The sequence below is a fragment of the Eucalyptus grandis genome, chromosome 1, assembly GCF_016545825.1.
Source record: "Eucalyptus grandis isolate ANBG69807.140 chromosome 1, ASM1654582v1, whole genome shotgun sequence".
Classification (NCBI taxonomy): domain Eukaryota; kingdom Viridiplantae; phylum Streptophyta; class Magnoliopsida; order Myrtales; family Myrtaceae; genus Eucalyptus; species Eucalyptus grandis.
Window position 1 is genome coordinate 39,135,103 of NC_052612.1, and position 15,332 is coordinate 39,150,434.

The 15,332-nt window shown below is 39.2% G+C and overlaps 1 protein-coding gene across 1 annotated transcript; it reads right to left on the reverse strand.

The window, feature by feature from the left end:
• Window positions 1-12,684: 12,684 nt before the first annotated feature.
• LOC120286684 (G-type lectin S-receptor-like serine/threonine-protein kinase SD2-5) lies at window positions 12,685-14,768 on the reverse strand. The gene has a single exon (XM_039299066.1). It carries the CDS (start codon window positions 14,766-14,768, stop codon window positions 12,711-12,713), a length of 2,058 nt encoding a protein of 685 aa, XP_039155000.1. The 3' UTR covers window positions 12,685-12,710.
• Window positions 14,769-15,332: the final 564 nt, after the last annotated feature.

Consider the following 15,332-nt stretch of genomic DNA (forward strand, 5'->3'; position numbering starts at 1 on the left):
TGAGTTCTTGAGAACAATTGTTCAAAATCTTTTGATCATTTCAATATACTACATTAACAAGAATTCTGAAAAGACACTATGTGATCTTTAGACCACGTAAAGCAAATTCATCATCAACATCGGTCCGGTCCAAATGATAATCTTAATTCATATAGTCCATAGAGCATGCAATATGGAATTCCATATCTCAAGATGTACATATCTTTATCATCATTGGGTTTTATCTTGATGAAAAAATATATAGATCCAAGATATTCGGTTTTTTCTAATGTCAAAAAGTAATATCAAGCACCTTTTAATCTCTTCCTTTTAAAACAGAAAAGTTCTCTTTTGTGTTCCTGAAGCAGTTGATTTGCAAATTTTTTTAGGTTCTTCACGACCTGCTTTAGTCGCTGATGATCTCAACAAGAACTCCGGCAGGTCTCAGTGATGAATGATAATGGGAAAACAAATATTAGAGAACTGGGAACAATCAAGACAATGCATCTAGCACAGTTTTGTTTTACACGCAGGAAAGAATAAACATTCTTAGAAAAACAAACGAGAGCATTACTATCAACTGAAGGAAACTGTTCAAACAAAGAAATTGTTTTCACCATCAATGACACCTAATGTGTTCACAAGTCACAGCAATAAAATCACACGCTGGCCCAGATGAAAAGGCAGAGTAGAACAATATGGTGGAATGAAAGAGCAGAACGCTTGAAATATTCTAGCCTAGGGTGGTCCTCTACATGCTTAAAATCTTGGAAAATAAAGCAAAACGGCCATCCCACTGGAAGTCCATCCCCCAATTTGGAGATGTGCCGCTTAGCAGTCTCTTGATAACATTCCAAGTCACCTGTCATCGAATCAGAGGCACAAGGGGCCATGCTGTGATTAAAATGGAAAGCCCAAGAAACCAAGACTCAACCAGAAGCAAGTGACCGAGGCATTTTCATGAAGCTTCAATGAAGCTGATCAGAATGGACGTTTTACAGGTCAACAAGCATCTTCAAACAATTTACATTAGACATGTTGGTGGCTCAGTGTTTGCTCGAGAACAACAAACCAAGGCATGTAAAGCAGAGAAAGAAAATGTTCTACTTGGATTATCCATTTAAATGCTTCCTTTGACCATGCTTCATCGTACTCTTTTTCCTTTGAGATTATGTCAGCTCCAATGTTTGCAAATGAAACTCATTTACCACATTGACATCATTATCTGACAGGAAGACTTGTTACCAAAGGTTTAATATTGCAATGAGAGCACTTAGAGAATTAATTCGTAGGGGGTTATGAGTGAAACAAGTTCTTTTCATCCAGGACTTGATGATTGCGAGGCTAGCTTGGTAGATTGATTGACAATGTGATCACTGTGATCCAAATGAACAGAGAAGCTTAGCACTGTCAAAGGGGTCTATCCATTGAAGTGTCGAGCTTATATTGAAAGCTAGTTTTCTTCACCTCAGATCTGATAATTGCAAGGCTGATAGCTAAGTAATTTCGTCAACAATCCGCTTGCTGCGACTGGAAGGAATTGAAAAGTAATGACTTGAGCTACCTATCCTAACTAATCCCTCAAAGCATTTAACCAATGCAAAAATGGAAGGACTCTTACAAGAATCATCTTGCGAACACCATCCCGATCAAATCGACCACATTTACAATCGTTGGAGAAATCTTTCTGGAATATTTTAAAGCTGACAAAACGTTTCTATTAGTCGGGTCTGAAGATTTGCAGACTCTGCTATTAAAGTCTGAAGACCTCCGGACCGCCAGACTCAAGACTCAAAGTCTATTCTGATTGACAGTTTCTAATCCGTTGAAGAAAGGCTATCCAGAACTGAGTGATTCTCTAAGGATTTGGCCTTATCGACTGGAGAAGATCTCTTAGCTGGATAAGACATAACATATTCCTTTATTCAAATCAATAATGATTAAAGATCCGATGATTGACGAAGTATTCCTGGAAGGTTCTACTTATGGAAACCAAGATCCTGATTGTATGGGCGAGCAGGATTGATAGGCTATCGACATGTTCCTTTAATAGCTCGAATAATCTTCCTAATTGATTCTGTCCAACGGGAGGATTGGAAGAATTCATTTGGTAAGTGCCAACGGGTATGATGGCACAAAGGAATATAAAAGGAAAACGTTCCGATTGTTCGAGGAGTGCACGATAGAAGAATTCCAAAGTCCGAAGCTCTTTGATTCTTAGTCAATTCATTTTCTCGAGCGAAATCTTGTACACAAAAAGAGAGTCTATACTTTGAGAGACCTTGAGGAAGTGTGATAGAATATCTACACCGTGGAATCAAGGAAAGCAATCTTTGTAATATCTCTTTTGTTCATAGTGAAATCCAGCCGAGGGTCATCGGTGCGAAGAGTGGATGTAGGCTTGGAATAAGCCGAACCACTATAAACCTTGTGTTCAATCTTCTCTTCCTTACTCTCTGCTTTACTTTGATCATAGTTCGATTTGTTAACTAAAGGAGAGCTTCCTTTACATGTTAGTCCAAAAGATTGCTTTCATATCTCGAGAAATTATTTAAACACATATTCACCCCCTCTAGGTGCTATTACTAGCTATATCAATTGGTATTAGAGCTTGTGTACTCACTTTGTTTGAAGTGGTTTACTTCAGAGTTAAAGATCTATGGCTAGTATGCTAGCTCCAGGGCTGGTGGAAGGGCAGAGCAATACCAAACCACCTTACTTTGATGGAAATGATTACAACATCTGGAAAAATAAGATGAAAGCGTTTCTACGATCAAAGGATCCTCTGGAATGGGACATTGTAGAAAAAGGAATCACTCCTAAAGCTGCATCTGTCACAGAGAGAGGAAACGAAACTGTTGAGTCAAGTGAAATGACTCAGGAAGAGATAATCAAGAGACAAGCTCTTGATGCAAAAGCAATTTATTCTTTATATTGTGCTTTATCACCTACTGAATATAACAGAATATCTTCTTGTGTTATAGCAAGAGAAGTCTGGGATAGATTACATATCACCTATGAAGGAACCGATCGAGTGAAAGAGACCCGGAATCAACATTCTCCTCGGTCAATATGAAGCATTCAAAATGAAATCTGGAGAATCTATTACGACATGTTTAGTCGTTTTACGAGAGATTGTGAATGGCCTTGAAAATCAAGGGCAACCAATTTCTGATCCCATGAAAGTAAACAAGCTTCTGCGTGGACTCTCTAAGGATTGGAATCACATAAAGACTTCAATAAGAGAGACACAAAGAATCATGCCACTATCTGTCGATGAGTTGGTTGGAACTCTTCAGTCTTATGAAGTGGAACGAATCAATGAAGACGAAGATCCTAAAGGTAAGAAATCCATTGCATTAAAATCCAATGATGATTCTGATGTCACAGATTCTGAAGACAATATAGATGATGAGGAGCTTGCTCTCATGGTAAGAAGATTCAGAAAGCTGAACAGAAAAGGAAGAAGATTCAATCGAAAGAAACAGAGTTTTCAAAAGCAACAGACCAAGTCTGTTGATGATGAATCAAACAAAGATGTAGTCTGCTTTGAATGTAAGAAAAATGGACACATCGGACCAACTGTCCTCTTCAAAAAGAAGAAAGGAAAAGCTGAAAAGTATCGAAAGGCTCTTAAAGCGAAAACCTGAGTCATACGAGTGTAAAGAAAGTGATGATGATTATGCCAATATATGTCTAATGGAACAATCGGATTCAGATTCAAACTCCGAGACAGACTTAGATTCAGACAGTGAATTTGAGGTAAGTAACTTTAAAATTCATGTTAAAGTCTCTAAATACATTGATAAGCTGTGTTTTAGTCTTAAGACTTCTCTTAAAAAGGAAAACTCTGCACTAAAACAATAGGAAAATATTTTGAAAGAAAAGTTGAAACATTTAGACATGAATATTTCTACTCTTAAAGAAAGCAAAGATAATATCTTGAAAGAAAATGCATTTTTAAAAAATGACTTATCAAATATTTGAAAAAGATTCTCAATAGGATCTGAGAAACTTGAAAAAATTCTTTCAACACAAAGACCTTATTTCAATAAATCAGGTTTGGGAATGACAGAGAAACCATTCCTTTAATTGATTTTCCTAAAGTGAAGGAAAGAATTAAGCAGAGACCTTCAAAGACATTTTACAAAAAAATCATTTTCAAAAAGTATTTGTAAAACCAGTGGGTCGAAATGCTCTCAGATGTTCAAAATGCAATAGTGCAGATCATTTTGAAAAAGAGTGTCCTATGGTTTGGAAACCTATTAAGAAAGTATGGGCAAAAACCGCATATCATACTAACACCAATGGACCCAAGAAAATATGGGTACCAAAGAAAGCTTGAGTCTCTTTTTTAAATGCAGGTCACTATCAAGAAAAAGGTAAAATGGTATTTGGATAGTGGATGCTTAAGACATATGACAGGAGATTCAAATTGCTTCATAAAGCTCGTTCAAGTAAATGGTGGAAAAGTTTCTTTTGGAGGAAACAGCAAAGGAAAAATTGTGGGATTTGGAACTGTAAAGATTGGAAACCTCACAATAAGCAATGTTTTCCTAGTGGAAGGACTCAACTACAATCTGCTCAGTATCGCCAAATTGTGTGACATTGGTTTCAGAATCAACTTTCAAGAGGGAATATGTTCGGGAACAAGTAAAGATTCTACTCAGTCATTTATAGGCCGAAGACATGGAAATATCTACCTCTTGGATGTGAAACCAGATGAATCGCAATGTCTAATCTCAATTCAAGATGAAGCAAGCTTATGGCACAGAAAGCTTGGGCACATCAATATGAAGCAGATAGCCAAAATTTCAGCGAAGAAGCTTGTTCGTGGTCTACCCAAATTGTCATACCAAAAGTCTAATCTATGTACACCATGCGTATTGGGAAAGCGGGCAAGAAATTCCTTTAAACCAATAAATCAAGTTTCCACTAATCGTGTACTGCAGCTTCTGCATATGGACCTTTTCGGACCTACCAGAACTCAGAGTATTGGAGGTAAGAAATATTGTCTAGTAATTGTGGATGACTACTCACAATTTACTTGGGTATATTTCCTGGCAAGTAAGTCTGAAACTTTCTCTTACTTTGAAAAGTTTGCTAAAAAGGTTCAAAATGAAAAATTGTATGTTATCTCAAGTATAAGAACAGATCATGGAGGTGAATTTGAAAATCATGATTTTACAAAATTATGTGATGAATCTGGTTGTGGAAAGAAAGAATAGATCACTTCAAGAAATGGCTAGAACTCTTTTAATTGAAAGTAACATCTCTTCACGTTTTTGGGCTGAATCAGTTTCAACAGCATATTACATTATAAATAGAGTTTTTCTAAGGCCTATTCTGGAAAAAAACCCCTATGAGTTATTCAAAGGAAAGAAGCCTATTGTTTCATATTTTCATGTGTTCGGATGCAAATGCTTTATATTGAAAAATGCAAATGATAGAGTTGGTAAGTTTGAAGAAAAATCAGATGAAGGAATCTTCCTTGGATATTCTACCTCAAGCAAAGCTTACAAAGTCTATAACAAAAAGAGTCAATCTGTGGAGGAATCAATGAATGTCAAATTCCAGGATTCTATGCAAAATGAATCTGCTCATACTTATCTTGAAGAATCTTAACCTGCTCCAGACTTTACAAAGTCTAAATCTCAAGAAGCAACTCAGACTCTGAAAGACCAGCATCAAATGGTTATTGAAGATTCAAATGAAAGAAGTGATCATCAACCTGACAAATCAATCATGAATCGGAAGCATAACTCCAGTCATCCCAAAGACCTCATTATTGGCGACATTAATGAAGGAATTCGCACAAGATCCAAAAAGGCATGAAGAGTCTAGTGCTGTGGCTCTTATTTCTGAAATAGAACCAAAAAGCATAGAAGAAGCTTTATCTGATGAAAGCTGGATTGAAGCTATGCAAGAAGAACTCAGACAATTCAGTATCAATGATGTATGGGAATTAACTCCTAAACCAAAAGGTAAATCTATTATTGGAGCTAAATGGGTTTTCAGGAAAAAGATGAACGAAAAAGGTAAAGTTGTAAGAAACAAAGCAAGACTCGTGGCCAAGAAATATACGCAAGAAGAAGGGATAGACTATGACGAGACTTACGCACCAGTAGCAAGGTTAGAAGCAATTCGATTATTACTTGCTTTTGCTTGTTATAAGAATTTCAAGTTATTCCAAATGGACGTCAAAAGTGCTTTCCTGAATGGATTTATCCATGATGAAGTTTATGTGGAACAACCACCTGGGTTTGAAGACCCAAGGAAGCCAGACTCAGTATTTAAACTGAAAAAAGCCTTGTATGGATTAAAGCAAGCACCTCGAGCTTGGTACGACGGACCTGAGTAAGTTTTTAATTCAAAATGGCTTTGAAAAGGTAAAGTAGACACTACTCGTTTATCAAAAGAGAAAGCAAAAGTTTTCTGCTTGTTCAAATATATGTCGATGATATCATTTTTGGATCCTCAAATGAAAGTTTGTGCAAGAAATTCTCTAAGTCTATGCAGGATGAATTTGAAATGAGCATGATGGGTGAATTAACCTTCTTTCTTGGACTTCAAGTAAAACAATTGAAGGAAGTGACTTTTATTCATCAAGAAAAATATGCTAATGATCTTGTCAAAAAGTTTAGACTGGAAAATTGCAAAAAGACTGATATACCAATGTCAAGTTCTTTGAAGATCGACAAAGATGAAGGAGGAAAGAAAGTTGACCAGAAGCTATACAGGAGTATCATCGGTTCACTTATTTATCTTACTACTTCTAGACCTGACATTTTGCTTAGTGTTTGCATTTGTGCCAGATTTCAAGCAGACCCTAAAGAATCTCATCTAAGTGCTGCAAAGCGTATTATCAAATACATTGCTTCAACTTCAAGCATCGGCCTTTCGTATCCTAAAAAGGGAGACTTTACTCTCCTTGGATATTCAGATGCAGATCTAGCCGGTTGCAGAGTTGATAGAAAGAGCACCTCGGGTACCTGTCAGTTACTTGGAAGTAGGACAGTGTCTTGATTTTCAAGGAAGCAAAATACAGTAGCTCTTTCTACAGCAGAAGCAGAATATGTAGCTCTCGGAAGCTGTTGTTCAAAAATTCTGTGGATAAAACAACAATTAAGAGATTTTGGAATTGAAGATTCATGCACGGAGATTAACTGTGACAACACCAGTGCAATCAATCTTACCAAAAATCCAATTCTTCACTTAAGAGCAAAGCATATAGAGATTCGACATCACTTCATTAGAGATCATGTTCAAAATGGAGAAGTTTCGATTCAGTTTGTTGACTCAAAGAACCAACTGGCGGATATATTTACTAAGCCTTTGGAGAAAAATCAATTTGAAATCATCCGTTCCAAACTCAACATCTTGAAGCTTGAAGAAGTTAAAGTCTAGAGACTCTCGCCCAGACAATCATGGTTCTTAACTGTAAGTTATTTTATTTTCTCTTATATTAAATCTCGTAAAGGTACGATCACTTATCCATTCATGATTGATTTATGCTACCTTCAATTTCCATGAAAAGTGCAATTTTTCCTTTTCAAAATGAGTTAATGGCAGTTATCCATTTTTTTAAAAATGCAGTTATTTTTTTTTAAAAGGTATCTTTTAACCTTCCTTTACGACTTTTGGCATTCCCCCGTTTCGACTAAGCTATAAACAATCGGTTCCTCCTCACTTAACTCCAAAACCCTAAAAGCATCGATCTTCCATTCTGTCTTTCTTCCTTGTTTAATCTTCAAAAAGTTGTCATCTTTCTTGGGAAAGTCAAGCAAGGAATCTTTCAAAGACTGAGAAAGATGTCATCTTCAAGAAAGTCTTCAAGGATTGCAAGCAGGGGACCACGGCGAATGAGTAAGGGGCCTACTCACTTTGATCTCACCGAGGAAGAGGAGTCACGAAGTCAGCGGCGAGCCCACAACATTCTCAGCGAGCGTCATTCTCCACCATCTAGTCCACAGAATGTTGTTCATCAACAAGAGGAAATCATCGAAGACGCAGATCCTATAAGAGTTCAAAAGCCCTCTTTTATTTATAAGCTCTACCGTGCTTTAAAGAGCATTGGTACTCCTTTGAACTACATCAATGAGTTTCTTAAGGACAAGGGATATGGGAATGAGTACATCTTTTTGCGAAAAATGGAGAGCTTGGAAATTGCTCCTAAGGGGATGGCTGAAAAAACCCTTGCAAATATCCCAAGTGATCCGCGTGTTGGAGGTTTTAATCCGATAGATGGAAATGATGATGACAGATTGTACAAAGAATTTCAACCGAGAATGGGTGTTGCGGCGAGAATTCGAGGAAAAAGAACATAATTGTTTAGATCGAAGGAACAGAAGGATCTATACTCCAAATTGTTGAAACGTGGGGTGATAAACCCTAGGAGTGTAGATTTTGATTTCCTTGATGCTGTGAATGTCAATTTGAGAGAAAAGTTCAGTTTTCTTCAACTTGAACAATTCTGTTCCGACACCACAGAAGCCTATGCTCAATTAACTGCATATTTCTATTCAAATCTTAGTTTCTTGGATGCGAATAGAATCTCCTTCAGTGTCCGAGATCAGGACTTTATAGTGGATGTGGATATGTTGGCAGATGTTATTGGGATTGAGAGAGGGAGATATCAACCCATCAGTATCTCTATAGCTCGTGCCACATTGGAACTTGTTAAAGACAGAATGACAGAGGGAAGGATTTCATACTCAAGGATGCATGCGTTCAACATTCTGCTTCATAAAATTGTGATAAATTGCCTCAGACCCAAATCAACTTCAAAGACTGATGTTTCTAACTCAGAGGCAAAGTTGATGTACGCAATTAATGCTGGGAAAAAGTTTTCTCTTCCTCACACTATTCTGTTTCATATGTATAGAGCAGTGGTGAAGGACAAGGGCCAACTTCCTTATCCAGGTCTTGTGTCAAAGATATTCAGACATTTGAATATTCAGCCTCCACAAATTCTTTGTGTTCGACCTTGTGAGAAAATGGTGGTAGGACTGAAAATGGTGTCCAAAATGTGTTTGAAAGATCTCGACAAGGCGTTGGAGAAATTTAAGGAGAAAACCCCTGTCAAATCTCATCAAGTCTCTTCTGCAGCGAAAAGAAAAGGGAAGGAGCTCATGGTTACTCCATCCAAAAAGAGAAAAGCTCTCATTACTGATGAAGATGATGAGGATGACCTCACAATTTCTGCTATAGCATTAAAGAAGCTGAGTCGTTTTGTTCCTGAATCAGTAGAACGACAGGAGAAAGAAGCGAGAGGAGAGAGTAGAACAGGAAAAAAAGCAGAGGAGAGATAAGAACAGGGAGAAAGAAGAAGATACGAAGCGAGAGAGAGAAAGCAAAGGAGAAGGAAGAAAAGGAGAAAGAAGCTGAAGAAAAGAAACCGACGAGGAAAGGTTTGAAGAAGAAAAGGAAGGAGAGCATAAGGAAAACTCTTCTCCACCTCGAAGCCATGGAGACAGGGGAGATAGTGAAAACAGAGGAATGTCCTCATATCCTCGTTAACAATGAAGGAGCGGGCGCTCTCCAGCAGATCCAGAAGACATTCATGCCTCTCAATTTCCTGATGAGGGACATGGTGCTTCATCACCAAATCTGCGTGATTATGCTGATATACCATCGTCTGCCTTTGCTCCATCAGATCGTGCCGAAGCCAGTACGCAGACTGATAACTCAGCAGATTTTCGCAGAATCATTGATGTTCTTTTGGAATTGCGGGGTCAGATATATGCTTTGGAAAGCGAAGTTTAGAACTTGAAGAATGCAGGACAAGCTTCTTCCGTTTCATTGTCTGATCAGATCCAAGCTCTTGCTCTTCAGATTCAAGCCAATGCTAAAAGTGAAGAGGTGGATCATCTAAAGGAAGATCTGAAAAAGCTGGAAGGCATCATCCAGTCCATGGAAGATTTCCAGCTTGTTCGCATTCCCAAGCAAACTTGACTCCATTCTATTCCCATCTCAACTTCTTTTCATGATAATGACAAAAAGGGGGAGAGATGCGAGAGATTTGAAATTTTTGAACTTAAACTTGAAACTTGTTGAGACTTGTTGAATTTTTAGTTTGTTTTGATGTGTGACTTGTGTGTCTGTGTCTGGAATGACTGAACGTGGATTTGGATTTGAATGTTGTTTATATTAAGCACTATTGATATCTTATGAATGGCTTTACTCTCATGAAAGACTAACCTATTTTCTGTGGTTGCAAATTCTAGTGTTATCATTAAGCTATTAATCTTTATGAGATATCCATATTTGCTTGAGTAATATTTTGCAGGTCAAAGTTATTCAAATCTGCAGAAAGTTTTGTCACCATCAAAAAGAGGGAGATTGTTGGAGAAATCTTTCTGGAATATTTTGAAGCTGACAAAACGTTTCTATCAGTCTGATCTGAATATTTGCGACTCGCTATTAAATTCTGAAGACCTCCGGACTCCTAGACTCAAGACTCAAAATTTATTCTGATTGACAGTTTCTAATCCGTTGAAGAAAGGCTATCCAGAACTGAGTGCTTCTCTAAGGATTTAGCCTTATCAACTGGAGAAGATCTCTTGGCTGGATAAGACATAACGGATTCCTTTATTCAAATCAAGAATGATTAAAGATCCGATGATTGACGAAGTATTCCTAGAAGGTTCTACTTATGGAAACCAAGATCCTGATTGTATGGGCGAGCAGGATTGATGGGCTATCGACATGTTCCTTTAATAGCTCGAATAATCTTCCTAATTGATTCTGTCCAATGGGAGGATTGGAAGAATTCCTTTGGTAAGTGCCAACGGGTATGATGGCACAAAGGAGTATAAAAGGAAGACGTTCCAGTTGTTCGAGGAGTGCACGATAGAAGAATTCCAAAGTCTGAAGCTCTTTGATTCTTAGTCAATTCATTTGCTGAGCGAAATCTTGTACACAAAGAGAGTCTATACTTTGAGAGACCTTGAGGAAGTGTGATAGAATATCTACACTTTGTGGAATCAAGGGAAAGCAAAGCTGTAATATCTCTTTTGTTCATAGTGAAATCCAGCCAGTAGGCTATCAGTGCAGAAGAGTGGACGTAGGCTTGGAATAAGCCAAACCACTATAAACCTTGTGTTCAATATTCTCTTCCTTACTCTCCGCTTTACTTTGAGCATAGTTCGATTTGTTAACTAAAGGAGAGCTTCCTTTTTGTTGTTAGTCCAGTATTGCTTTCATATCTCGAGAAATTATTTAAACACCTATTCACCCCCCTCTAGGTGCTATTACTAGCTATATCAACCACTACATATTTCAGCACGCAAAAACAATGAAAAGCAAGAGTGCATGCTCGTTACTCATCTCCGAGAGTCTGTCAGGCATTTAATCAAGCATTTGCTGTGCGTGACTTAAAATCACCACATTAGACGCGCCCCAAGCCATTAATATCCCACCGATTTGTAGTTACTGGTGGAGTCCTTCGGGATGAAACAGCACGTGTAAGCACAGTATGACTCGGGCGAGCAACATCGAAGAAGTAGTCCCGCGGAGGCGACTCATGGTCTGGCGCCGGAGTAAAATTACTCGAGCTGCTGCCTCCGGGCGTGCGCCGACCGTCGTTCACGGCCAACTCCGGCGATCCTTCGCCTGCTCGCTTCACATTTACGCGTGTAAAATTGTATGGCCTTTGCACGAGAAGCCGTGTCCGAATGCCATGGATATAAGCTCAGGGGAACAAACACGTGGTATCTGCTTTTGCCATTGTCAACTTTAAACGTCCGTGTCCGATTCAAAAGAGCGAAGTGATTCTGCTTGCCTCCGCTTTTGCCATTGCGAACAAATACGTGGTATCTCCTCAAGGTAATGACTTTCCTTATCTCCACTTTGTCGCCAATCGTTCTTTTTCAGTGGGCCAATGCTGTAAATTTTCTAGCTGTAATTCAGCTATTCCAAGCTCTGGATAATCTTCATTCCTGTCTCCAACTAAGAGCAAAATCCTATTCTCCCCAGATTTTCCTACCTTCGGCGAAATGTGCATACGCCATTACCCATGAGATTTCCTCAAACCATAGCTAGCCAAATTTACCCATTTTTCTTCTGGAACTGAGATTCTTGATGTGGTACATCTCTTTGGCGCTACTGCTAGCAACCCTCTCTACAGATGGTTTCGGATCCATCCCACTCAGACATCTTCTTACTCAGATTATGGTGTTCAAAATGTTAATCAGGACATCTGACGCATTACACAGCTTGATTTAGAGAAGTCATTATTCTTACTTTCAGAGGAACGGTATGCTTATCTGACGGTCTGTTCATTTACTAGAGGTTGGGATAAAAAAACTTGCAGGTTACATCTCAGTAATCTTATGCTGTCTGTGATATGAATGAGGCCTAGAAACACTTCAAACGGGACCACGTGCTTTGTTTGTCAATCTGATCCTTTGTTTGGAAATGAGAAAAATCATCTACCGTAGTCATGACGGCGACAAACAGTATGGCAATTTACGAGAGGTATCCTACAAGAATCATCACCGACAAAGAGTGATGGAACTGAGCATTGTCTATTGCGGACTGATATATGGTTGGAATCTTTACTCATACCATGACCTTTAAAACTAATTAAAGAAAATGACAAGCGACTTATAATTTCTATAAAAAGTATTGGATCATAAGTACAACAAGGAGACAAAAAAATATATATGGCAGAAACACCAAAAGAAGCCACCCCACTTAGCATCAGAGTTCAGATCCGAAGCTAGTCTAGTTCATCTAGGACCCGATAATGTTGACGGCAATAGCTGAGTAGCATCATCGACACTATCACCACCATGATTAGAAGGAACTGAGAAGCTGTATCTCAAGCCATCTTCTATATCAACTGAGCCCTCCAAGAATTTAACCACTTGAGACATGAGCGGCCTCTTGCTATGATCATCTTGCAAGCACCATGCTGCGATTTTCATCATCTTGACAGTTTCTTGGCCGTGCAGTTGCATGTCACCACTGGACTGATCAACCATGTCAAGTAGCTGTTCTTGCTCTGCTTTGCACTTGAAAAGGGTCAACATATGCACCTCATCACTCGGCATACAACGATCCACATTTTTCCTCCCACATAGGACTTCTAACATCACGATGCCAAAACTGTACACATCCACCTTTTCTGTGATTACAGAGCTTAACCACTCTGGAGCAAGGTAACCTGGTGTTCCTCGCATGGTCGTCATGACTTGGCTTTGGTCCTTTTCAATTAGCTTCGACAATCCAAAATCAGCGAGCTTCGCATTGAAATGTTCATCCAGCAGTATATTTTGGGGTTTGACATCTAAGTGAATGATTTTTTGATGGCATTCCTCATGGAGATAGGCTAGTCCCTTGGCAATGTCGATAATGATCTTTCTCCTCACTTGCCAACAGAGGTCAAACTCTTGGTCTTTATGGAAGATCCACTTATCAAGAGAACCATTGCACATGTACTCGTAGACTAAAAGCCGAAATGATTTTTCAGCACAAAATCCGAGTAGTCTTACTAGATTAACATGATGTATTGTGCCAATGGTTTCGGCCTCGGCCAAGAATGACTTCTTTATTTGACCAAAACCATGAAGACGCTTGGCTGCAATCCTACCCCCGCTGGGTAAAGTTCCTAGAAACACTGAGCCAAATCCTCCTTCCCCAAGCTTAATGTTGAAATCTTCTGTCATGGCCTTTAAGTCCTCATAGGGGAATCTAGTTATCTGAAGCCTTGGTAAGTCTAGATCATCATCCTCGACATCATTTCTTCTCACCTTACTTAAAATAGAAATCCCAAATATGCTTACTAAGACCATAGAAACTGCTCCAACAGTAGTCCCTAGGATTAACACTATTCGTCCCCTTCTCTTTCTTGGAAAGATTGATGACGGCATCAGTGTGTTTGAACTATGGTTGACTTTGATAAATGCTAAGATGGAATACCCCACGTATGAGTCGTCTATGAGGGAAAATGAATCTGATAATAAATAGCAGTCTCCACCAAACAAATTGGCTTGATTTTGAAATAGTGCCATTGTGCATGAGCACCCTTTCTTCAAACACTCTTCCTTGCAACTCTCCACAGTTGTGTTTGAGATGTTTGCACTAATATTATTGTACGACAAAGCAAAAAAGGTGATCTTCTCAACTTCTGCGAAAGTGTTATCATGTGAATCACAAGAGAATGGGGAGGTGCGATTGCAACCGTAGGACGAAGCCCTCGCATCAATTTGCTGTGTCTCGTTTGGACACAGACAATCATAGCCATGAGAGGCAGATGAACAAATGCCATAACTTCCACATGCGAATGGATAGGTGCAATCATCAACTCGATTCTTAAGAAGATCCGTTGGCATCCAATTAGTGGAGTGCTCGTCATAAACATAAAGATTCAGATGCCCATCCAGCCCCAAACGGATAAGCTGAGGCAATGATGTTGTGGAAAATTCAAACTCACCGAAGGTTCCATTCTTGTAAAGTGCTCCAACTTGTCCATTGTCGCTCTTCATTTTGCTCACATCGCTTGTTTCATAGTAAATTTGGGGAGAATTGTCTACCCTCACAGATCCGACAAAGCCTATCTGATCATCAGTAGTGAACGTGTAGACCGGCGCTGTCCCATCCGACGCCCTTGATGTTGCTGTTAGCTTCATGCCGGGACGTAGCTCCTGTCCAGGAAGAATTGTGTCTGTAGGGTGATCGAAAGACTGCCAAATGACGGCATCATTTCTGTCGTAGAGCACGAGATTACCAACTTCAGTCAAGTTTAAGCCTACGACTGACTTGCCAGGGGTATTTGTGGACCACATTTTTTTTCCATCATCACCCAGTAAAACTAAATCGCCCTCCTGGGTGAGTCGTATTTCCGCAGTGTCATTGACGGATCCACTATGAAAATACCAAACTACGTGTGGTACGATGTTTTCAATGTCTTGTGTCGATTGGAAAATAAACAGGCCAAAATAGCAGCGACCGCTATCATAGCACCAGAAGCCACATAAGAAACTTGGTCCTGAGTTTAGCCTGGAAAGCACGACCTTGAAACTGGCATTATAGGAGGTTAAATTGAAGTCGTAAGGTTTACTGGACGTCCATTCGGTGGGAACACTGACCGATGAAGGTCCATTCATGAATTTGGCGATAGTTAGTGGCGGAAGTAGTAGAAGGAGGAGGAGGAGGCTCGGAAGAGGAGCGGGAAACGAGAAGGGATTATCCGACCAGGAAGGACCATTGAGATGTGTGCAAATAAGGTCAGGTTTTAAGAGTGGGAACTAGAAGAAGGAACGACTCTATACTAGAGATCTGCGGATGATGATGCCCTTTTATGAACAAGAGGTTTATTTCCTTTGCAAAGACTTCAAAGTTCGGAATAG

Coding starts and splice junctions, on each gene's coding strand:
- LOC120286684 (XM_039299066.1), bottom strand. CDS start 14,768: ATGTGGTCCACAAATACCCCTGGCAAGTCAGTCGTAGGCTTAAACTTG.